Here is a 26214-nt window from a genome sequence, read left to right on the forward strand (position 1 = left end):
TGTCCCTGGAAAGGCTTAGAATTAACCTGTGACTTTAATGTCATAATGATCACAACTTGAACATTTATCTGAAAATTTAGCTGCTGGGAACATTTCTTGCTGGCCAATAATGTAAAATGAAATTATTACTTTGACAGGAATCAGCAAGTAAGTAGGTCTTAAATGAGAGGCACTCTAGTGCATTGCTCAGGGAGAGTTGTGGTGAGAAGGTCAAATAAGAAGTGGCCCAGCCAGTAGGGGGAATTAACGTGTGGGGAAGGGTATTGGAATGGAAGTCAGAAATTTTGAGTTTTAGTTTTGGCTATAATGTCAAGACTTTTAATGTGAATAACTAAATTTTTTGGTGCTTTAGTTTCCTTATCTCTAAAATGGGTTTAATAATATCTGGTCTTTGTAGTTTAATGGTTTAATCTGAGCTCCAAATGAGGTAACATTATGAAATGCCTTGGAACTATGAAATATTATTCAACTGTAAGTTGGGACTTCTGTAGTTATTAGTAGCAGAAGGGAGAGGTTAATTGATCTTCCTTTTTGGACGTGAGGAAGAGATTAGTGCCCTGGCCCTTTTGACACATTTTAATCATCAGCATTTATTTAAAATGAATGAAAAATGGGAGGAATCATCTAAAGCCACTGAGTTGGCTTTCAATGTTACAGAACCCAGACTTTGCTCAGAGCAGAGAAGAGGCTTACAATTGGGATTAAGTAAATTTTCCTTAGATATATATAACTACATTTTTTTTTTTATTGGACAGCATCCTGTGTTTACTTGTACTGAATCTTAGTCAAATGGTGTCCTGTAAAATATCTGAAACCTACATTAGAATTTAACATGAAAACAACCAAATAGGAAAGAGATCAAGAACACCATAGAACAGCATAGAAGATAAATGTAAAAGAATTCATTGAAATAATATTTCACATATTATCTGCTGGTTAGCCTCATTAAGTAGAAAGAATGCACTTCCTTGTAGCAAGATATAGAAGACTTGCTTCTAAAAGTAAGAGCCAGCCAACACTGATGATCACACATCCCAGCAGCCACGTTAATCCTTTCCTCTTCCTCTTTCTATAGGCTCCAGGCTTGGGACTTCAGACCAGAAAATCTCCTCTTCCCCTTCCCATCCCATCTTATGAGGTGAAGGGTACATAGCATGGGAAAAAATGCTTATGGAGTTAGCCAAATGCCTGAATATCAATAAGGAGATGGTGGTATTTACCTTGCATCCAGGGCAACTTAGAATTGGTTTCTTGGTTGATTTTGCTGTCCTGACAATGAATTGTTACTGTATTTTATGGATCTGGGCTCCTTCATGATGTAATTTTCAGACATTGTAGGGGCCTCATGGAACTACATTTGCTTCCATGGCTACACTGAAAAAAAAAAAGAAAAAGAAAAAGCCGTTTAAACTAAGGATCGTAAAAGAAATATAGAAAAATATAAGAAACCCAGTAGGCCTGTAGCTTTGCCTTTTACGTATCTGGAGATCAGAAGGTGACTGTCCTGATATCGACCTCTCATTGCAGGAGTTACACTTCCAGCCATTGAGCATAGACGAAACCAATCACAACCATGGCTTCCCAAAGAAGCCCCTTGGGAGCTTTAACAATAGCAGTTTCATAGATAGAGGCAAATAGACCTAAGTACAATAAATCCTCTCAAAATGCTTTTCTTTAAATTTTATTCAGGCTTTATTAAGAAATACCTTTTTGTATTCTTGGCTGGGCATAGAAGGATGAAGCTGAAGGACCATCTAGGAACATCTTGTCAGTGAAGTGAGAGGAAGGGAGAGTAGGGAGTATCTAAGCCCTCACCTGCTGCCCTGATTCCTCTTTAAGTAGTTTCTCCCTCTCTCCTCTGGCTAGCTGTGAACTTGGCTTGATCTTCCTTAAAAGAGAAAGCTGTGTGAAATTGAAATCCTGATAAACTCACCATGTTTTCTTGTAGACTATTTTAAAGTGTCATTTCAGTCTCTTCTTTATATAAAGGTTGATATACCCAAACACCTTTGTAAAAGGAGTCTCTCCTCTAACTTCTAGTTTAAAAAATGGAAAGGAGCCTGCTTTGGCTTGCAGATTACTTACTTCCTTGATTCGTATGTAGGCCAAATATTTCTAAGGGACGGGAAAGAAGGTAAAAATATAATTTTGATAATTATCAGAATCGAAGTGCAGGTAAGTTATCTGGTCTATAATTTCTCCCCAGCCAGAAGTATTTAATAGGGAAGTAAAATTTGTTGACTACTATTTCAAGCCTCAATAATTACTATTTTAAAAATTAAATATAAATAAACTTACTAGTTTTTAAAATCAAAATTGGGTATAATTTTCATTAATAAGCAAAGGTTCTTATTTTTTACCTTTTATATTATATTCCTCTTATTTTAGATTGGCAATAAAAAAGATTTTTTTTAATTAAAAAACAAAACCAGAAAACTAGGAAGAGTAGACTCTTGAAAGACATACCACATACACATACTCCTATTTTGTTCAGAGTTTGTGTTTAAGAAACAAATACTAACTGCCTATTGAACTCATACCATTACATGTCCCATACAAACCATATTACACATATTATCTGATATAATATGCTCAACAGCCCCACAATTTAGTTTATTATCCACATTTTGGAAATAAAGAAACTGGGACTCAGTGAGGTTAAAATTAAATTTCCCCAGTAAAAGGAATCATTTCTTATACCCAGATCTGTCTACCTCCAAAGTCTGTGTTCTTTTCGTTACCCTGCATTTTCTCCTGTGTTATAAACTGGTATAAACTCTCCTATATAACGAAATGTGAGAAAGCACCATGAAAGTAAAGGTGTGTTTGGTAAATCCTGGGTCAGTGACAAACTGTTTCACAAGATGACAAACTATTTGCTCACTGAAGAATACATGGTTAAAATGAGGTGCACCAAAATCTAGTTAATCAAAAGTTTATTTTTCAGGGCTCATCCCCCAAATTTCAATTAATAAGATTTTTTCCAGTAACCCAAGTTTACAAGAACTCTCCATCATGGGAAAATTTTGTTTCCTTGGCGTTGCTCCATATTTAAGTAAGCACTCATTTTCCACAGAAATGTAAAAGACAAGGGTATTATGAGAAAATTGAATCAAAGGGTCAAAAACACTGTGACTTTAGTTAACTTGCATCTTCCAAAGCAAAAGCTTTGCCTAGAACTGCCAGGGAAAATAACTTTTGGGCTAACTCTTCTTTCTGACCTTCCTTAACCAATCCACGTGTAGAAGTATTCTTGAGCACAAAAGTGGCCAAGAGAAAGCAGAAAAAGGCACAAATTATCAACTCCTTTGTAAACTTGTGCTTGATAAAAGTAACTGTTAGAGAAGAGAGGGAAGAGTGAGGAAGAAAGTGGTGTGTTTACGGTCTTCCTCTCATCCACTTTATAATAGATATTTAGCTTTCAAATAAACAGATTCTTATGGACTAGGCTTTTTAGAATTCAAAGTTCTTTATTCATTTGGCAAAAGAAATGAAAATATTTTGGTTCTAAGATGGGAAGCACTTAGAAGTACCTGACATAAAAGTAACTGGACTTCGTTATATATTCAGTGTTATATCAATCGTAAAATGAGAAAGTTATCAGTGAAATCTGTGGGAAAATGTCTTCTCATTGGGACCTTAGTAAAAATTCAACTTAGTTTTAAAAAAAAGAAATACCCTGTCACATAGTAGAACAAAGCAGAATAGTAAGAAAGCTTACAAAATATGTAGCATTCAGCTGTTCCATATGAGCTTGGAAAATAAATTTCTTCAGTAGAGGATTGCAAAACAAGTAAACGAGTTCATTTTCAAAGTTACATTTTGAGTTGGCCACAGTGAATCATGTTATATTTTATATAATTCAAATGTTAAGCAAAGACATACTTAACTCTGTGGATATTTGCTAAGAGTTAAAAAATAATAATAATGAGCAGCAATACAAAGACCACTTTTATCAGATTCAAAGGAAGATCTCCCAAGCAGTTAAGTGAAATGAAAGTTTTTTGAAGAAGAACAAAGTAATCTACAGGCACAAAGAATACAGTCTGAATCAAGTCTCTATGAAAGCCAATAATACCTTGATCCATCTGGGAACAGACTTGAGACTTTCTGAATCTTGTCTTTGGATATTCCTTGTGATGTGATATAATGAAGTATTTTCTTTTGGAGGCCAGGTCAACCTTGAAGAAAAACAAATATTATAACTTTGTCAGTACCAGTGTCTTAATGAAGTGAATTCTAACTGACTTTGAAAAAGATTCATGGCTATGAGCAGTTTGTCATTTGTTCTGACCCATTTCCCACGCTGTTACTCCTAACAAGACAAAACTTTCTCCTGTTTTTTAGGCTTAGAGACAAGAGCATAAATGTGCTTATCAACATGAGTGGGAGCTTATTCTTTTTGGGAACTTCCTCTACTCAAGTAGGTGTTTGATAAGTATGGAGAAGAAAGCTAGCAAAGTCTGAAGGAGCTTCCAGTATGAAACAGTCATCCCTATTTGTCAATTCATTTATATTATATTTACAGGCTCCTTTAGTTTTAGTTTTTCTGGTGCTTTCCCAGCTGTATTGACCCTGAGGAATGTGTAATATGAATTCTATTTTCTAGACCTGATGATGGAAGTAAGGAGGAGTTAAATTGAAGACAGTACAGAAAGTCTAGAGGTCATGCCCCTCATCTTCTAACTATTGGAGCATAAGGGACTGAATAGTAACTTGCACACCTGAGCTATTTTTCTGGGATTCTGACATAACCTTTTTGCTACTACTGCTGCTTCATCTAACCACAGTGACTACAGGCGTATCCAAAGAAATTTTAGCTAAAACTGGGGGCGTAGCCACTAGTGTGTCATACATTTGATATTCATCAACCATACAATCTGTATTTTCCTGGATATTCCTGATTTCAGTTATTTTGTTCTGTCAGCCTTATAAACATAGCTGAACATTTTAAACCAATTGTGTAGTAATATTAAACCAATAATATCGTTACACTAGTAATATTTTCTTGGGAAATAGTCATTGAAATTTTGACTTCCTTGGATAGATTTCCTAGACTTTTACATTTTCTTTAATTCCTAATTCCTCTTCAGCTTCTTACTATTGCCTGTCTATTTTATCTCTGTTATGTCATATTCCCCTGTAATTGCCCCAGTGCAGACTCCTAGGTGGGGGGCCAGATGGCCAGGCCCTCTAACTTCTACCAAAAAGGAGGCAAGCTGCACAAAACCTATCTCCCCTACTTGGAAAACTCTCATTCACATTATCAGAATTTTCTGCTCCCCTAGTCTATACTTTGATGAAGGTAAGAAATCAAATATCCTTTGAAGTGCTTTTTTTCTCTCCCTTTATTTTAATTTTTGTAAATGCTTGGTGTGTAGTCCTATTTTTTCTTCAGGTCTGAATATATTATAGATCCATATGTCAGTATGTGCTTAGGATCATTCTAAAGATGGTCATCCGCTATTACTTAAAAAAAAAAATGTGTATATGTATGTATGTTTGCAGATAGATTTGTTTTATGTTTGAATTTATTAATCCTAATGTCCTATTTCTTTGTTTTATTCACTTAACAAGATATTTTGAAGTTCGATATCAGTATATCAAATTCAGTCCCTTTTATCAGTAGCGTAGTATTCTAGTATAGTTATAATTTATGTTACCATTTCTCTATAGATGGATATTTAGTTTTATTTTTCCCAGATTTTTAATATTTCAAATGATGCTGCAGTCAACTTCTTTGGGCATTTATCTATGTATTCTTAAGTATTCCTTAAAGATAGAGTCCTACATATGGCCTTTCTGATTATAAGGTCATGGATATTTAGAATTTTGGTAGATACTCATTTTCAACCCTCTGTCCTACCCATGCAAAAATACTGTATTTCCACTTTTATCCACCATACATGGGAGGATCTGTCTCTCCTCTTCCTTCCCCATACAAAATATTATCAATATTTCTGATTTATGCTAATCTGATGAATGAAATATTGTATTTCTTGTTTTAATTTGTATATGCTTGACTAATAGGCTGAGCAGATTTTTCTTATTTTTCATAAAACAATATTCCCCAGAAAGATTAAACAGCTTATGGTGAAAACACAATCTTAAAAATGCTTCAAGAAACTATAGGAAAATATATAGTCAGCTAGGGATAAATCCATAAAATAAAAGTTAATAGATTTTTTACCACATCTATAAAAAAGTATGCATGCAAAAAGCATCAGAATCTGGTTAAAACACATTAAAAATGAGTAAAGAAATATTTTGTGGAAGAGTTCTAAATGGCCAATAAATGAAAAGATGCTTAACCTGCTTTGTTTTTTACTGTTAACAATATAAGATGCCTATCTTATTATGTCAATACATATAAATTGTCTTGGTTCTGTTAATCTGTTGATAGACATCTAGGTTGTTTTCTACTTTTTGCTCTGATAAACAATTCTACAATGTGTGTATGTGTGTTACACAGGCATTATCAATCTTTTACTCTCAGCCTGATAGGTGAAAAATTCTTATTGTAAAAGGTTTTTCTCTTTGATTATTGCTAAGATTTAGTGTCTCAGTGTTTATATTTTAAATGTTTATATGCCATTTGTTTTTCTTCATTTATTAATTACTTCTTTTTTATTAATTTTCTTCATTTAATAATTGCTCATTCTACCCTCTACCCATTTTTCTATTAGTATCTATATTGATTATATGAACTCTTTATATATTAATGATATCCACTTTCTGTCATAAAAGTTTGAATATGTGATTCCTATAACTTGTTTTACTTATCCTAAGTTATACTTGCCAGTTTTTTACACATTAATATTTCTATATCAATTTAATTCATTTCTGTTCATTACTTATTTACATCACTTATATCTGTTTTCTCTGTTAGATCACTGTTCTCTCTCTAGATTGTATGTAGTCTCCTCAAAATGAAGAATTATGTCCCTTTTATAGGTCTGGCACGGTACCATTTACTTAATAATAACAGCTTCTCGATGATGGCTAAATAGGTGAGACCCTAGAAATAACCAGTCAGGTCCTGGCTGTCTGGTTATGTAGCTCCTACAAGCTGATTATAGATCCTACCAAACAGACTTTAGCCATCCTTTCACCAGACTTGACTATTATATGTGAAAGAATAGTGTAGCGTTACAATGTAATGGATCTACTATGCATATTCTCACTGCTTTAAATTCACTGATCATATAAAAAGAAAAGAATGCACTAGCCTAGTGTTTGATCTTTACCACATAGATCTAACGTCACGATCAATTGCTTTCAATATTTTCTTTGAAATCACATAAGGGTTCATATGTGCCAAATTTCATAAAGATCACATGATAAGGTCAAGAAATACAAATTCCAAGGCAAAATTTATATGCCCGGTTCACATATGACAGTAATACTGTATAACCATATGTTGAATATAATACACTACATGTAAATGCTATTCTTGAAAGTAATCCAATCAGTAAAACCTAAAATAAATAACACTTTAATAACACGTTTCAAATCAACTGAAAATAGAGTAGATGGACTCCATGGCAAGAACATCCCTATAAAATTGACATTCAGAGGCCATTAAAACACAGAGAGAAAAACAATTTTGAAACTAAAGAAAACTATAAATATTTAGAAGTTTTAAAAAAACCTTCTATGTTATATGCCAAGATACAGCGATCATTTTTATTTAAAGAGCTATTTCAATAAAAACTATGGGTTTCTAAGCATTAAAAAGCAAATTCCATTTGCCATCACCAATAGCTAAAAAATACTTTTAAAAAAATATACAGTATTAACCAGAAAAAAGTAAAAAACTACACAGTATTTAATATAAAAAGTCAAAACAGAAAAAAGTCAAGTTTTAGTCATGATTGAGACTGTTAAAAGATTGACCAATTTTTATCATTAAAGGTTATGGGAAAGCTACTGAAGTTCAATTCCAAAGCCTAGTGGTAAAAAGTGATTGTAATGTCAGTAAAACTCTGAAACAGATCAAATAGCCCGTAAGTACTACTAATCCACTGCATCTTTGAACATGTATATGCCTTTTCTAAAGCTGAAAAGGTTGCCCTTTTTTTCTTTAATTTGTTTCCAACACCCCATTAAAAAAAAATCCAACTATTCAACTGTTAACAGTCAGCAGTTCAGAGTACGGAAGCTTTACCTTCACTCAAAGATGTTACAAGATTTGAAATGTCTTTTCCTTTTTGGCCTGGTTCTGGAAAACATGGTTTCATCGTTCCACCTTGTACAGAGAGAGCTTCTCTTTCTCCACACAAGTGCTTGTGTACTGTATGTGTACAAACAAATGAATCAATGAAGGTCACATATGATAATTTTTCCTCTTTTTTATCTTACACCAAAATGAGATGTTGTGATGTAATTGACATTTTTAATTTCAATTTTGTCACTTCAGATCCTGGGAAGACTCTGCCTGAAGCCCTTGATTACTGCACAGTTTGGCTGCAGACGGTGCCTGGAGAAATAGACAGCAAAAGTGGTATTCCACCTTCCCTTGTAATGCTACAAATTAAAGACTTTCTTAATGGACCAGGTAAGAGAGTGATAATTCAAATGTGCATACATTTTTTTTCATGTGAGTATATTAACACGTACATAGAGTCTGTTAGTAATCTTGACATTCCCTGCCGAAAACGAACAGTTCATTTTTTTCCAGAAGTGTACTCTTCTCAGGCTGCCCACTCCAGAGATCAAAAGGAAAATATTAATATGCATTAAAATTACCTTTAGTCTTACAAAAAGTAGTTATCACTTAAAGATAATTGACTGTAAGCCAAAGACCCAAGATTTTATTTTTACCTTTTCTGCTAATTGACTGTGTGATCTTAGGCAGTTGATCTAATCTCCTGTACATCAGTCTCCTTACCTATAAGTGAAGAGAATAAAATGAATGGGTGGGTGGGTGGATGGATGGGATGAATGGATGGATAGGTGATACATGATATACATCCAATAGATAGTATCTGTAGATAGATTTGATTAGATAGATAAATACACTTATTTCAAATGCTTAGCAAAGTGTTTGAGATACACCAACACTCGGTTTGATAGATAAATACAGATATCAAAATGTATTGAATGCTAATTGTGTCCCAGGTACTAAGTGCTTTACGTACTCATATAGATCCAAGGAGTGGGCACTATAATTATCCCTATTTTATGAATGAGGAAGCTAAGACTTAGAAAAGTGAGGTAAATTACCCAAGGTCGTAGTGGCAGAGGAACCATTCAAACCTAGGTCTTTATGACTCCAAAGACCTAGGTCACTTTTGTACTACACTAATTTTAGCATCACACAAGGTTTTTCCTCTCCTCTCCTTATCTTCTTCCTCCGCTTTCTTTTTCCTGCTCTGTTTATTTTCCTTCATCTCATCTTCCTCGTCCTCTCCTCTTTATTATTCTTTCCTCACCTCAGTGAGATCTTAGCTATTTATTTAACAGAAATTACTACATTTCACTTTTTCTTTTGTTATTTTATACTTATAGTACTTTAGAATATATTACTCATAAAAGGAATGCTAGTTTCTTCATTAAAAATTTAAAACAATGATGTTACACTGTCTTAAGATCTCTAACAATACTTTGCAAGGCATGAATTTTGATGAGTGAAAAATATTCGTATGTGGACCTGGTTAAGTTTGTGTGCCGTGGCATGCCAATGTGCTTATGATCCACGACTACACATGGAGAAGGTGGTCATCGTCAAGGCTGGAGTACACGGAGTCTGAAGCCACCTACACTGGCCCTTTTACGGGGGCCCAGATCTTCTTAAGCATGTTTCTCCAATGCTGGGATTTAAAAGGTATAGAAGTATGAACTATTTCTAATCATAATAATTATCCAGACATAGTTGTAAAGACTCAAAGGAAAGCGAGAAGCTGATGATGAAGGCTAAGGGAGTCATTAATGTTGGAAGAAGCCTTTGGAATGAGATAATGGATGGATTGAGTGGAGTAAGAGTCCCATTACTTGGTTAGTGATGTGAAGTACCATATTTCACTGAATCCAAGCCACCATCTATTGTAGGAAAAAACATTTATGTACCACTCAGAAAAAAGAAAAAATAGCTGCTATTTAAACTATGAGACAGTGCATCTTCTTACATCAGTTGTAGGATACTTCCTGACTTCAGAGTTGTTCACATGTAAAGACTGAACATGTTAGAATGGATGAAATAGGTTAAGAACACATGGTTCGTTCATGGAGATGTGACAGGGAAACTTGGGTTTACCTCTTATTTCTCTTTTCTAGTTTCACATTTCTTTTGTGTTTTGGAAGTCTTTCACTTACTCTGGCTAGAAAGTTCTCTTTTAGTTTATATTTGATTGATTTGTTTTTAAAAGGGATGGGATCTGCAAATCATTGATAAGTTGTGTACCATATTTTCATGGCAACCAAATAAGTTGAATTTAAGAGAAATGTCAAGGAATGAAAGAAAAATTAGGTGTTTATAATTCTAGCATTTAATATGACTATATAGTAGAAATGTGATTTTTTAAATAGTTGTACCTTTGTGTTTCTTATACTTTTTTAAATTGGAAATTACATATATGCCATTTCTAATTTTATGTTCATTAAATAATAGTGATAAATCTACCTAGAGATTCAAACTTTTAAATAAATGAATTGAAGTAGTATTTTACAGCAGTGCTTCTCAAACTTGAGTGTGTATGTGAAGCTTCTCTGGGGAGCTTGTTAAAATGCAAACGTGATTTAATAGTTCTAGAAAGTAGGGGTGGAAGTCTACATTTCTAACAAGCTCCAAGGTGAAGTGGATGCTATTGGTCTGGGGACTAAACTTTTTCTACCAAGGTTTTATATGGCTCATACATGAAAATATATATATATGATTTTCTTAACACCAGTAGCTACAGTTAGTGAGAGCCAAACTGCAGGTATTTTGGGGGCACAAACTTCAGCTTTATAGTATTCCCCAATACTATTCCTTTCCTTTGAAAAATAAAGAGACTTTTTTAGTATTGCAAATAATGCTTCTAACTTCCATGCAGTATTAAGAATCTTTTGCTACCATTAATTTAAACTATATGCACATCTTATCTAAGTATCATTCCCAAAGAATGTTTTATGCTACATCTCTAAAATAGTATATTTTCATTGATTACCTTTTTGCTCTTGAATTAAGACTGCGGTAACAATAAAAGTTGCGACCATGAAGAGTAGAGGAAATACTGATTATAATTACCTAATCTTAAATTTTCTTCATAAAAGTGCAAACTTAATAGCTTTTGAATTCAGCCTTTCAGAATTATTTTTCAGGAATTATTTTACCTAAACAAGGTGATACAAATTCTGCTCTTTAGCATTTGTTTTTGGAAAAATAATTCAAAGTTCTTGAGTGTTCCCTTGTTTCATCTGTTCACTTAATAGTACCTTAGAGCAAATGGTAGGTCCCAACTTCTACATCAAAAACCCCTTCAAAGTTCTCTCAACTTCCACCCCCTTCCTTCAGAGGCAAGAATTGTACCCATTAGCAAGGTCAGTGGCTTGGAGAAACCTGGAAAACAGCAGCTACCAGAAACCCACTAGAATAATATCTCCAGCAGGTGATAGATTAGTTGGAACAAATTGGAACCATTGCAATTCAGCAATCCTGGTTTCTTTCAAGCTGTTTTTAAAATGTCGTCATTTTAATACACAATCTAAGCCCTGTGGAACAGTCCACAGCAGGTTAATTTGAATCATATGATGTGTCACTGCCCTCAGCTGACATGAGCTCTATTCCATGTGTGAAGCCATAATAAATCCATTCCCAACCGAGGAAAATTCCCCGTGAGAAGATGAACTAATCCAGGCCTCACACTGGCATGCTAGCCCTCCATAATTGAAAGCAGGGCCACCTGTTCCCAGCACAGTCAGCCTATAGAGAAAAAATTAGCATTAGATCAGATACTTCGTAGATTGAAAAATCATTCATACTTCTTGCAAATTCAAATTCAGCTGTGAACTGGTTGGTATGACATCATACAGAGATGTAGGAATGTGCCCACTTGATCCCAGTTTAAAAGTTTTGTTAACCATAGGATTTCTTAACTTTGAAATGAGAATTTTTTTTTTAAATTTAATGAGAATTGACACGTGAGAAGAAGAACTGGGAAGGGTGCAGATTTTTCTAATTAACTCAGGGTCATTTGCAAAAACGTTTGAGCTCCCTGGTATTTTTTCATTGTTCCTTTGCAGATGTATTTTTGAACACTGTCATTGTAGCCATGAAATGACATTTAAATGACAACAAAGAAAAAAATATGCCAAATTGGGAGAACATTCCCACATCATTTATGTTTTATTATAAATTAATTAGCATAACACAATCCTCATATAATTTAAGTAATGTGGTTATATCAAACAAAGTTATAACTGCAATTTCACATTTCTTTTAGTATACTTTGTGTCTCTGGTTGAAACACAAAGCCACTGATATTTTTTTTCTGTTAATAAAATCATTTCTTTAGTTTCTCCTTGTTTAACCTGTTCATTAATTTACATATGTAGTTTTCAGTTTTTCTGATTTCATTCTACCTTTGGATGGCTTTCATCTCTGATTTTGGTTTTCATTTTAAAAATTTATTTGACTTTTAATTGCTGTAATCCTATTTTGAATACTGTTTTCTTCTTATATTTTATAAATTAACTTACTGTCTTATAGGTTGCAATGATTTTAATTCTTTTTACTTTTAAAAATTCCTGGGCTGGGGGTTGGCTCCGTGGCTGAGTGGTTGGGTTCGCGCGCTCTGCTGCAGGTGGCCTGGTGTTTCGTTGGTTCAGGTCTTGGACGTGGACATGGCGCTGCTCATCGGGCCATGCTGGGATAGCGTCCCACATGCCACGGCTACAAGGACCCACAACGGAGAATGTACAGCTATGTACCGGGAGGTTTTGGGGGGAGAAAAGGAAAGGAATAAAATCTTTAAAAAATAAAATTGCTTTAAAAAAAAAATTCCTGGGCTGGCCTGGTGGCATAGTGGTTACATTCACACGCTCTGCTTCAGTGGCCCAGGGTTCACAGCTTCAGATCCTAGGAGCGGACCTACACACCACTCATCAAGCCAGGCTCTGGCGGCATCCCACATACAAAATAGAGGATTGGCACAGATATTAGCTCAGTGACAATCTTCCTCAAGCCAAAAAGAAAAAGTTTGGCAATAGATATTAGCTCAGGGCCAATCTTCCTCACAAGAAAAAAAAAACCCTCAGTATCCTAGAATATCCCATTTCCACAAGCATCTTGATTTGAATGAAAATATATACCTAAATAAAGCATTACTTTAAAAAACAGATATGAGGCCAGCCTGGTGTTGTAGTGGTTGAGTTCGCATACTATGCTTTGGCGGCCCGGGGTTCTCAGGTTCAGATCATGGGCACAGACCTACACATAGCTCCTCAAGCCACACTGTGGCAGCATCCCGAGTACAAAATAGAAGAAGATTGGCACCGATGTAGTTCAAGGACAATCTTCCTCAAGCAAAAAGAAGAAGATTGGCAACAGATGTAAGCTCAGGACCAATCTTCCTCACACACACACACACACACACACACACACACACACAAATACACCTCAGATACAATAACACACCATTCAAATATATTTATTTATATGAATATAATGTAGAAATTTTAAGTTGTTTACTGCCAGATATGTGTATTTTTTAAAGTTTTTACTTTTCTTGGTGAACTCTGCTATTATGCTCTATTACTGAATTCATTACTCAGTGGGGATTAATTCAGGCATATCTTGAAGGTGATTGGTTCAGGAGAATTAAGATACCTGAAAAAAATGACCCAAATACCTCCTGACATTCTCTGGAGTGGAAAATGAGGAATAAGTTATACAGTTTTTAAATGCAAGAAGATTCAAAGTGAATGAAAGCATCTTAAGAAGCTAATTATAATGAATTTATTTATCACAATGTTGCCCCACTAGTTAACCTTTGCCTCTTTTCTTCTCAGAAATAAGGCCAAGTCCCATACCCTAATCATAGAGTCCTGTCTCTGTCTTAATTCAGTTTTATAGCCATCCTACCAGGCTATCTTCTACATTTAAGAAATGTAAACTAGGTTATAAAACTGTAAGAACCTTGATTTTTACATTTCCTGAGTTTTATGGGTTCCAATTTGCAGTGTCAGCATTACATTATCATAGTTTATTTTCTCCATGATTTATCAACATGAATCAGTAAAGTTGATGTCAGGATGTCAAATAGGGAATGGACCAAGAATTTTAAAATGCGGGAAAGGCTTTCATTATTTCAACCTTATTTTTTCAATTATAACATATTTTTGGAAGAAATGAGAAATGGATGATTTTTAACTAGCTTTTTGTGTGTGTTTGAGGAAGATTGGCCCTGAGCTAAAATCTGTTGCCCATCTTCCTCTTTTTGCTTAGGAAGATTGTCACTGAGCTAACATCTGTGCCAGTCTTCCTCTATTTTATGTGGCATGCCACCATAGTGTGGCTTGTTGGCCGGTGCATAGGTCCGGACCTGGGGTGTGAACCTCCAAACCCCAGGCTGCAGAAGCAGAGTACACGAACTTCGCCACTATACCACCAGGCCGGCCCCAACTAATTTATTTTTTAATAAACTTTTTTATTCAGGTAACAACCTGATTTTAATACCAAATTTGTCATTGTCGAATCAGTAAGCCATACTCATTACTTTCTAGCACTGTAGAATGAAGGGACTTTAAACCTTCTTTGAAGGTCTGGCTGATGGTGGTGCCTCCAGGGGACTACACTTGCCTAAGTACAAGGACCCAAAGAGTTAGAGAAGCTGGTTTGCGGGCGTGGCGAGACGGTAAGAGGCCAGCAGAAAGTCTGCTGCAGGGAAGTCAGTGTTCTGGCAGTTATTTAGATTCTTTATTTCTTCACGTGGTCTAATTCTGTCAGAATTGTTTCCTCTACAGAAGAAAATGAAGGCAATTGGGCGGTGTCTTTCTGTGAACATAGAGTAGGCTGAGGTAGAAGAGACAAAGAAGATTATCTGGCTTCTCCTAACTCTAACTTCCCACCTTTGTGCTTGCATACAGCTCTCCTTTCCCTGACTTTCTAGCCCTTTGCCTTCCCAAGGACACAGTCTTGAGCCTTCTGTTCATATCTCTGTACAAACAGTAACCTCAGCTGTCTCTTTTCTGCTAACAACTCCCAAATGTCTAGCTCTAGTTTTGACTTATCCAACTCCAGGGCCATTTCTCCTTCTGCCTATTAGATATGTTTAGTTATGTAAAATTCAACACACTCACATTAAATTAAACCATTTTTCTCCCCTCTCCTTATTCACCCCATTTTTTTACATGTGTTAGTGATAGCAACATTATTCCAATCATGTCCTCACAATTTTACTATCACCTTCGATTCATCCTTCTTTTTATTCCAGGTCCTTTCAGTTTTTCCTTTGAAATGGTTCTCCATTATGTATACTACCTCCCTGGTTTAGTATGCCTTGATTACTTCCTCAGCCTGCCTACTGGCAGCCTCATTTCAGATTCTCCTTTACTCAATAATCCTGTCCCTTATGCCGTTGCTAAATTAGCCTCCCCTACCAAACTCATATAATCTTGACCACTCACCTCCCTCAGTTTGTCAAGACAGAGCTCTCCGCAGCCCTCAAGACTCTCTGTAATCTTATGTCATGTGGACGATCCAGGCTTGGGTGTCACCAAGTAAGCGATCCTAAGTAAGATCATTGTACTTCATTAAGCTTCCATGTTTTCTTCTATAACATAAGAGTATTCTAAGATGCCTTCAAGTTCTAAAATGATGGCTATAATTCCCAATGGAACTTTTCATTTATTTTCACAACAAGTATTTATGAGCAATTACCACTTTACAAGTGTTGTTCTAAGCACTGGAAATACGGTGTTGAGCAAAAGATAGATGGTTGCTTCTCTGAAGAAATGTACACAGTCTAGTGAAAAAGACAGAATTTGATTACCAAATAGTCGCACAAAGTAATATGTAATGTAAGTTAATATAAGTGTCATGAATTTCTGTGGATTCATAAAGGAGTAGAGAGTTAGGGAAGCTTCTCTGAGTAACTGACACTTGAGCTGAATTGCACAGGATGAAAAGGAGTTAACCTTGGACGGGAGGGTAGGTTTCTGGGAGAATGTGTGCAAAAGACGCTGTAGGGAGAAGGATCATGGCACATTGAAGGAAGTGAAAACAGGGAAGAATGAAGGAACAGTGGTATGAGCTGAGGCTGTAGAGAGAGGCATAGGCCAGGCCTTGCTGGCCATAATAAAGGATTTTAGGATTTTTGCCTTAAGAGTGATAGGGAACCATTGAGGACCTTTACACAGGACATGTATGTGGTGGAGGAGTGGGGGAAGTGTGTGTGTGCGCTGATATGGTTATATTTGCATTTTGAAAAGATGATTCTAGTTGCATGATGGAGAATAAATAAGAGGGGATAGAGTAGATGCAAGGGACCAATTGGGAGAATATTGCCGTTGTACTGGTAAGAGGTAATGGTAAGTTGGATCAGGGAATGGTGACAGAAGTAAAAGATCTGGTAGATATTGGGAAGACAAAACTGGAAAATTTTAAATATATACAAAAGTAGACTGAATATTATATGGAACCTCCTGCTTAAACAATTGTCAGCTTATGGCAATATTGTTTCTTATATGCCCCTGTCCTACTTCCTCACCTCCTGTATTATGTTGAAGCAAATCCCATGCATTATATTATATCATCTGTAATATTTCAATATGTATCTCTAAAAGATAACATTTAAAAACATAACTACAATACTATTATCAAACCTAAACCTAAAAATTCTTCAATATCACCAAATACCCAGTGTTCAAATTTCCAGTGATCTCAATGAATATCATAACATGTGTGGAAGTGTGGGTGTTTGTATGCATGGTTTTTTTTTGGACCTGGGAGCCAGATAAGGTCTATGCATCACTTTTGGTTGATATGTCTTTCAAGTTTCTTTTAATCAATAGGTTTCCCCTCCTTATCTTTTTTCATCTCTTGTAATTTATTGAAGAAACCAGATCGTTTACCCCATAGAGTTTACCACAGTTTGGATTTTGTCTGTGCCCCTGTTCTCTATATTTCCTACATATGAATTGGTAGTTGGCTTAATCTATTCAGGTTTGTTTTTTGGTTTTGTTTTGTTTTTAGCAAGACTGTTAAGGTTTTGTATTGTTCCATCAGGAGGCACAGAATTTCTGAAGGTCCCTTTTTGTGATGTTAACAGCTGTTGATGCTCAATGCCTAAATTCATTGGAGGTTGAAAACAGTAATATTTTAATTCTAGTATTCCTGTTTCATATATTAGCTAGAATACTTCTATAAAGAAAAATATTCCCTCATCTCCTGCCTGTTTACTCAGTAATACTGGTCATCTAAGAATGGTAGGATAACTTAATTCTTTCTCTTTATTTACCTATTTTGAAAAATGAGTTGGTTTTCTAGGTGGGAGCAATTTTTTCACAATGTATGCATGTATCATCACAGTGTCCACTTTAAATATCTTACAATTTCATTTGTCAGTTATACCTCAGTAAAGCTGGAAAAAGATGAGTTGTTTTCTAGCATATTCGAATGGTGGTCAGTTAGTTGTTGTTTGATATTGTTTTGAACTCATTATTTTTAATAATGCTCAAATTGTCTCATCGTTGGCAGTGGGAGGCTCTGTAAATTGGCTTCTCCGTGTTTTTAATTTTCCCTCACTCTGGAATCCTTGCTTCCTTATCTCAAAAAACATTTGACTGTTGCCAAAAATTGGATCCACTGTCTCCAACCAAGAATGAGTATATGCCATTGAGAATAGCCAGAAAAGGAGGACATAGGCACCAAAAACGCTGCCAAAATTGTTGGACCAGTGGAATGTACTTAGCCTTCTATGATGACTACTTAGAAGAAAAGCTCATTTAGATGAGTTCAGTTCAGTACATTCATTTTAGAAAACCGGTACAATTACCCTATAATCAGAACTTTTATGCTGTGATTTTGGGGGATACAATGTAGTCAAAAAAATCAATGCTTGATCATAAGAATATGTGCATGACTAATTATGCTAGTTATTGATGATGCCCAAATCCCAGAGATAAGCACCATGAACTGCTACTGGCTGACCCAGTCAAGGGTTTGTGTCGGTTCATGGCGCTGAGCCTCAGCAGCAGGTGGGACAGCTTATACCCAGTTCCACTTGGTACACCATTGTTAATTAGCACTCATGTCCCCTACCACTGAGGTCTTTACACTTCACACCTTCAATGAGAACGTGTTGATCTCATTGTCATGGGCAACTTTCCAGGCTTTCTAGCTCTCAAACCTGTGAATACTCAGTCTCTACTGGCCGTCATCATGAATACCTTTACTTGGACACTGTAACAAAAATCCGAATTTGAATTACTGAATAAAAGAAAAAAATGTACTATACCTAATAATAAAAAGATTTTTTTTTACTAGACTTACTATAATGCGTCAAGTCAAGCTTGATTGTAGATTTGTTCTGTGTTTTGCGTTTACTTCTCCAAGGTTGGGCAGCCGGTGGGGGGTGGGGAACGCCATCATTCCTGTGTCTATACATAGCCACCCGTAGCCACTGACTGTTTTCCTAGCAAGCCTTCCTTGTCTAAAAAATTTTTTGTCTCTTACAAATAAAATTCCAAAGGAAGAAACACTTAACAAAGAAGTTTTCTTTCATAAATGTTATGATTTGGGTATAACAAGCCATATTGAATCCATTGGGTTTTTGGTAATAGATTTCAAAATACATTATGAAAGTAAGTAATATGATGACTAATGGGTCAAGTAAAGTTGGAACATTGTAAATGAGAAAATAGCTGGAACAGTTTTCAGGAAACTTTTCCAGTTGATGTCTCGTCCCCTACAAGGTGTGCATTAACATAAACTTAGGGGAATCACCTCTGGGGCTTGAATTCCCTCTCTGATTTCATTACTACAATATGATTCTTTTTCTTTGACTATTAAGTCATCTCCTAGGGTGATGGGGACATAAAATAAGTGTAATTTATTTGTATTTATCTAATTTCCTTTTAACTCAATAGTCATTCCATCATTCTGTTTCCTGGTACTGTTCTGAAAGTTTTGAAGGGTAATTAGAATCTAATAATTGACAGGCAGTGTTTACTTGGTAACTTAAAGATACAGAATATGTTCTGGGGATGGTGAGAAATTAGATCTGGCAGAGAAATAGGTGACTCAGCTGGGAGATTCTCTATTACTGCATATTCTTAAAATCTAAACTTTGAAAATCATCCCTTTATTAAAGTTCAGTGAGGATTATGAAAAAAGTCTGAACCCTTTAAAATAAGAATCTGATAATAATCGGACTAAATCCATATTAACAATCTATGCCTGGTTCTTTATCCATGTATTTCCAGTTCTTGTAAGACATTATTTTATATAGCTCCCACTTGTCTCTATTGAATAAAACTTTTCTAGTTTATTTCTTTAATGTTTTCATCTTAATAATAAGGTTAAGGTTTTTCATCATTATTTTTAAAAGCATAAAAGAAGACCAGAAAATACATTGCTCAATTTTTATTTTTATTTTTTATATTTAAAAATGCCAGAGTTTTTTTGTTGCATAATTTTTCCCATTTATAAAAATAACCTTCCTATCGTTATGAGACTGAAAATATTTACAATAAAGGTACTAATTTTCTGCCAAAAACAGTGCCTGGCTAGCTCAAGGATGGGAAAGTCTAGAGATGCTGGATAATAAAAGTAGTAGTACAGATATGTTGACTTATCAGATGTGACAAATGACTTCATGATTTTAGTTGAAGGATTTGCACATATTAATGGACTTCATGCAGCAAATAAAGGACACTGTTTCATTTGTAATGTTTCTCATTCTGGTGCATGCTTCCTGTCTCTTGATGTACCTGGTACATTTTTTTTTTTTTTAAGTGAGGAAGATTGGCTCTGAGCTAGCATCTGTTGCCAATCTTCCTTGTTTTTTTTGCTGAGGAAGATTGTTGCTGGGCTAACATCTCTGCCAATCTTACTGTATTTTGTATGTGGGATGTTGCCTCAGCATAGCTTGATGAGTGGTATGTAGGTCCCCGGGGCCAGCCGCCAAAGCAGAGCATGCGAACTCAACCACTATGCCACCAGGCTGGCCCATCGACCTGGTACTTTTGAAACGAATACGTAGTATTACAGTATAGCCTTGTTTCAACTCGCTTTTTGGGCTCTTGGCATATAGTATTGTCCAACTTACCCAAAGGAGACTGCCCCAGATCTTCAGTTTACACATAGAATAGGATGTGTTCTGCAAGGAATGTGGCTCAACACTCTAGCTCTAGGGGAGAGGGAGTGAGGGACTCTGTGGCTGTGTGGAGAGCACGTTACACAGAGGTTGCACTATATGCAAACAAACGTACAAGAAAACATTTAAAAGGTAAATTATTTGAATGTTTTAATATCAATTTGTATCTTATAAAAGTTAACACTTGTCTTGTGCTAAGTATATAGCTCTACTAGATTTTTGAACTTTTTAAAACCTTTCATCAGCTGCTGTTCAGTGACTGAGTGATTGAATTTGTACTCCTAGGTTTAAAATCACCCAAAGAATGAAGTTTTGATGCATGCATAACAGTTTTGACATAACTCCACAGGAAAGTGACTGAAGCATCCAAATAAGACGACTTCCTTTACCAATCTACTTGTCTGAGAAAGAGTCATCCAGAAACCAAATCCCAAAAAATTAACATTAAAAAGTCACATTTCAAATTCATGAAACAAAAGTAATGTATAAGAAATTTAAATAATTAAAGTTTCAAATTATTTTTAGAATAATTCTGTAGCATTTATACTTCTGAAGTTATTAAAGTTTAAAATCACACTGACACTCTTTGGGATAAACTGTACAAGAAAGGGAGATCCAAGAAATTGCTTCAGATTTTCTTATTCCTAAAATGTGTTGAGTCCTGGTTAATCATTATGCATGTACAAACTAGTGGCCTAATAGAGATTCATGACTCTGAAAGACAGAACAAGACAGGCAACTGTAATTAATTACGTATTTGCTGTCTCCATTTTGAGGTATTAGACTTGTACTGAATAAATATCGTGAGCTCTCCTTGATGTAGCTTTGGGAAATGGATCTTTCTGATTTCAGACTATTCAAAGAAATTACATTTGGTAGGATAAGATTAATAACTTAAATAGATCCATGGTTGAAATTCACCAATATGATTTGATTTTTAGTACACATTTCTTTTTCTGAATTATCAGCATTTGACCTCTACTGGTAAAAAGGAACCTTATTTTAAAAATTTATTTTGTAATACAAGCCAAGTCATATAATAGAATATATTCTCTCTTGTAATTAAACTACTTTGGATGGTGCCAAACTAACTTGTGCTTTGAGTTTTACTGACTTAACTGACTCTAGTCTAGCTGTTAAAGACCCTAATTTTTATTTGATATTAATTAGATCACAATGTTTGATATTAATAAGATCAGGATTATCTGTGGCTTCCCTAATATTTAGGAGTAACATTCCATCTTTTTCACCTTCTACGGAAGGGGCCACCCTGATTTCACCAATAAAGGTATTAGTATAAATGTTCTACTCCCTTATTGGAGGGGCTACGGAGAGTGGAAAGTAAACACAGTTATTTAACACTTAGGCCTAAAGTGGGCTTCCCTACTTAGAAGAGCCATGGACACACGCAAGCCCTTTTATCCTTTTGAGAAACACATGTGAGGGTAAAGAATAATGAAATGGAATGGAAAAAACTATCCTGTCTTTCGTACGACAAAGTGATTGAAATAATTTTCTTTTTTAGCTTCAAGCTAAAAGCTAAAGCTTTTTTAGCTTTAGCTTTTTTGTTTCTTTTTTAGCTTTAGCTTTGTTTTGTTTTTCTGTTGTTGCTATCATCTGTTAAGATGGTTCCTTTTTTATTATTGTAGTATAAGGTGGTGTTATTTTCTCTGAGGCCACAGAATTTGGAAGGCCACATAAAAGGGTATGTAGGCAAAACAGGTAAATGTGTGGGTTGTTTGAACCATTCAATTTCTCTAAAATATTTTTCCCGCCAGCCTCTTTCAGTACCCCAAATTCTACAAGTCAAAAATAATACCTTTCTATTATGTTAAGCGAAATAAGCCAGATAGAGAAAGACAATCTCTGTATGACTCCACTCATATGTAGAAGATAAAGAAACACATGAACAAAGAGAACAGATTAGGGGTTACCAGGGGAAAGGGGAGTGGGGAGTGGGCACAAAGGTGAAGTGGTGCACCTATAATATGACTGACAAATAATAATGTACAACTGAAATTTCACAAGGTTTAAACTATCATAACCTCAATAAAAAAAAATTTAAAAAGTGCCTTTCAACAAATTGTGCTGATATAATTGGATATCCCCATGCAAAAGAATGAAGTTGGACCCCTACCTCACACAATACACAGAAGTTAATTAAGAATCATCATACACCTAAATGTAAGAGGTAAAACTATAAAACTCATAAAAGAAAACATAGGTGTAAAACTTTGTGACCTTGAGTTAAGCAATTGTTTCTTGATATGACACGAAAAGCACAAGCAAAGTAGTAGATATATTAGATTTCACAAAAATTAAGATCTTTTATGCTCCAAATTATACCATCAAAAAAACTGAAAAGATAATCCACAGAATGGGAAGAAATATTTGCAAATCCTATCTCTGATAGGGACTTGTATCCAGGATATATAAAGAATTCATACAATTCAATAATAAAAAGACAACACAATTTAAAAATGAGCAAAGAATGTGAATAGACATTTCTCCAAGAATATATGTATATACACATGGCCAATAAGCACATGAAAAATGCTCAACATTGTTAGTCATTAGAGAAGTCAAAATCAAAATCACTATAGGACACCACTTCATACCCGCTAGGATGGCTATATCAAATGTGACTCCGGAAGCCCACTGCTAGGTAAATACCTAAGAGAATTGAAAACATGTTCACATAAAAATCTGCACATGAATGTTCATAGCAGCATCATTCATAATAGCTAAAAAGTGGAAACAACCCAGATGTCTAGAAACTGATAATGGATAAACAAAATGTGGTATATCCATGTGATGGAGTAGTATTCAATGACAAAAAGGAATGAAGTACTGATGATACGTGTTTCAACAGGAATGAACCTTAAAAACTTTTATTATGCTAACAAAGAAACCAGACACAAAAGGCCACATATCTTATGATTCCATTTATATGAAATGTCCAGACTAGGCAAATCTATAGAGACAGAAATTAGATTACTGGTTGTCTGAAGTGGGTGGGGAGTGACCCCTAAGTGGTGTAAGATTTCTTCTTGTGGTGATAATAATGTTCTGGCGTTAAATACTGGTGGTGATTGCACAATCTTGTTTGTATACTAAAAACCATTGAATTGTACACTTCAAATAGGTAAATTGTATGGTATGTGAGTTAATATGTCAATGAGATGTTTAAAATAATAATTCCTTTAAGTTAGGGTACTTTTTCCTGTTTAAAAAATATGGGGAGCAGGGAACATTGCAGATTTTAAGAAATCTCATTTTACCCATGTTATGTTGGATGAGGTATTTGAATTTTATCAATGCAAATGTAGGTAAAGATATAGGGACCTTTCTGATTTTTAGCAAGTCACAAAGGGAAAACATTTTCTACATATACTTGATCAGAGAGTGGTAGGGGAGGCTACTTCAATTAGTCGGTTGGACAAATATTTATAAATACCGATATTTGTGTCAAACACTGTGCTAGATACTAGGGGAAGTACTTTTACCTTAGAAGAAAGAAAGCCAGTTCCAGTAACAAACTGGAAAGGTTATTTGATTTTGCCTCAAGGTGGGAGGGCAGAAGTAAATGTCCAAGTGTGGCTTTTGCTCTATCAGAAACTGACAGTCACATGGATTGAGATGGGAATGAAGTCATGTAAGTAGTAAAGGGAAAGTATTTCTTCAAGTAATTTACATGGAAAGAATAGTTAGGTGATGAGTAAAAGAATTACAACATCTGGCATCCTAATGAGTCCATAATACAGGTGTTGGGAAACTTAAATAGGAGCTTGACAGGGAAGTAAAGGCTTATATTCGATAAGAGAGCTTCAATGATTTTCTTCTCTTTTTCAATTCTATAGCAGACATCAACTTGGATATATCAAAGCCTTTGAAAGCAAACCTGAGTTTTACTAAGCTGGATCAGATAAACCATTTTTTAAAAAAGATAAAAAGTGTACACAACAAAGAGACTTCGGCCCTGTCATACACCATGCTGAATAAGGATGAGTTACCAGCCTCCAAATGTTACCGTGGAAAGTTGTCTAAACCTAAAGTTCATGGTGATGGAGCACAAAAGATTCCATTTCAAGAAAACGTGTGGAGAACTGTTTCCTGCTTTCAAAAAATTTCTGTCCATACTACTCAGATTGTGGTCTCCATGGAAACTGTCCCTCATCCTAATAAACCATGCCTGTTAGCATCTTTATCAACCCTCCATGGAAGCCTTAACGTCAAAGCAGCACAGAAAGTACCTGGTAAGTCACAGAAAAGGGGAGAGGGAGATGACGATATGACTTGTTAACAACTGGAAATGTGTAATTTTGAAGATTTATATTATGTAGAGGTTAAAAGTTTTAAGGGCCATTAGAGATGAGGACATTTCTGGTTTGTGACTTTAAGAGATCATTTTATAACAGTCCTTTGAGCCTATTTTAATGCCTGAAAGTAAACTGTTCTATCTACCTCTTCAAATGTCTTCCTACAAATGTCTGTAGAACTGTTCATTCCTAAATTTCTTTTCACCTAAAATTGCTGTACTGAAACAATGGAGTATCAAGTTTTGTGAACCTTTAGAGCAATGGTTCTCAAAGTGTGGTCTCAGAACCAACAACATCAGCATCACCTGGGAACTTGTTAGAAATGCAAATTCTCAGACCCTACGCTGACCTACTGAATCAGAAACTCTGGGCATGGAGCCCAGAAATCTGTGTCCAACAAGCCCTACAGGTGATTCCGATGCACTAAATTAAGTCACTGGTTACTAATTATTTTAAAAAGAAAAATTGCTCTGGTGGCAGGCATGCTGCACAAAGTGTAATAAAAGCCAAGGTTCAGCTTTTCTAGGACAATGCCATTGAGGATTATCAGGCAGCAAGAGCTGGCAAGAAAAGGCTGTGCTTCTGTGCCAGCCTAGCAAGGAGAGGTGTGGACCCTCCAAACTGAATGTTGTTGATTGGTGGAGAGGTGAGAAATTAACAGGCAGTGACATCTTCATTTTCCTCTTTGTTACCATAGCTAAATTGTTACGTGCTTTTTCACACTGAATCGAAAAGGGTAGGCAGAAGGAATATGAGAAGGAGAAGAGAAAAGACAAGGTTCAGGAGGGAAATAACAATTTTCAATCACAGAAACTGCTACTGTAAAAGTTCAGGGCACAATGCCAGAAATTTTACTTTGAAAGTAAAAGCAAAAGGGAAAATTTTTTTCCACTTTAATTTGCAGGAAAGAATTGGGGCTAGAGGTGGGTAGTACAGGGGATAAAGTAAATCCTGAAACTATTGCAACTTAGTTGCTTACTAAAAAGTAATTAAGTGGCAGCTGGAGACTGTAGCTTTGTTCCAAGTAGCCAGCTTGGTCACAGTAGTTTAAGAGAGAAAGAAAAAGTTTATAGTCAAGAAGTATGAATTTTAGGCCAAAAAATAGACTATTTCTTTCTCACTAGAAATATTTGTGACCAAGCCAGCTAAAAGCACTGTATTTTTTTTTATTGTCTTAAAAGTTAGAAATGAAAAATGTAAGGTCCGTGGGACATGAAAGCCTGTAAAACACTGGAGGCTACAATGTCTGATTTATCCACAAATAAATTGCTACCCAGACAACACTGGGCCGGTTCCCATGCCTTTCTAGTTGTATCTTAATCATAGCAGGAAAAGGTTAAACAGAATGAAAGGATTTAAGTGTACTGTACTCAATTCTAGGCCCTTTTCTTTTTTCATCCTCATTTCTTGTTTTATTCATTTACCACTCATATTTTATCCACTTTTAATGGTGTCTGTCCTCATTAAACATCTCTAAAATATAATTAAAATCCTCTCACTGAGCTATACATGGTAGTAGACTTATTCTGTTTTTGTAACTTTTTTTTCTGTTCGTGCTAGAAAAACTTCTTGGTCTTAGTCCTTTTACAATTATGCTC

The 26214-nt window shown here is 35.3% G+C and overlaps 1 protein-coding gene across 13 annotated transcripts in view; it reads left to right on the plus strand.

Annotated features, from left to right (window-relative positions):
• VPS13B (vacuolar protein sorting 13 homolog B) overlaps positions 1 to 26214 on the plus strand; it is a 777539-nt gene that overhangs the window by 581408 nt on the left and 169917 nt on the right. For 8 of the 13 annotated variants that reach the window (XM_005613228.4, XM_023649188.2, XM_070222394.1 and 5 more), the window contains exons 35-36: positions 8420 to 8557; positions 24158 to 24553. In XM_005613228.4, coding sequence (XP_005613285.2) covers positions 8420 to 8557; positions 24158 to 24553 — 534 coding nt within the window. Of the gene's footprint in view, positions 1 to 8419; positions 8558 to 24157; positions 24554 to 26214 lie in introns of those variants that run through there. The other 5 variants (XM_070222393.1, XM_070222392.1, XR_011421645.1 and 2 more) reach the window with 3 other exon arrangements.

This window comes from Equus caballus, chromosome 9, assembly GCF_041296265.1.
Source record: "Equus caballus isolate H_3958 breed thoroughbred chromosome 9, TB-T2T, whole genome shotgun sequence".
In the NCBI taxonomy this organism is placed as follows: domain Eukaryota; kingdom Metazoa; phylum Chordata; class Mammalia; order Perissodactyla; family Equidae; genus Equus; species Equus caballus.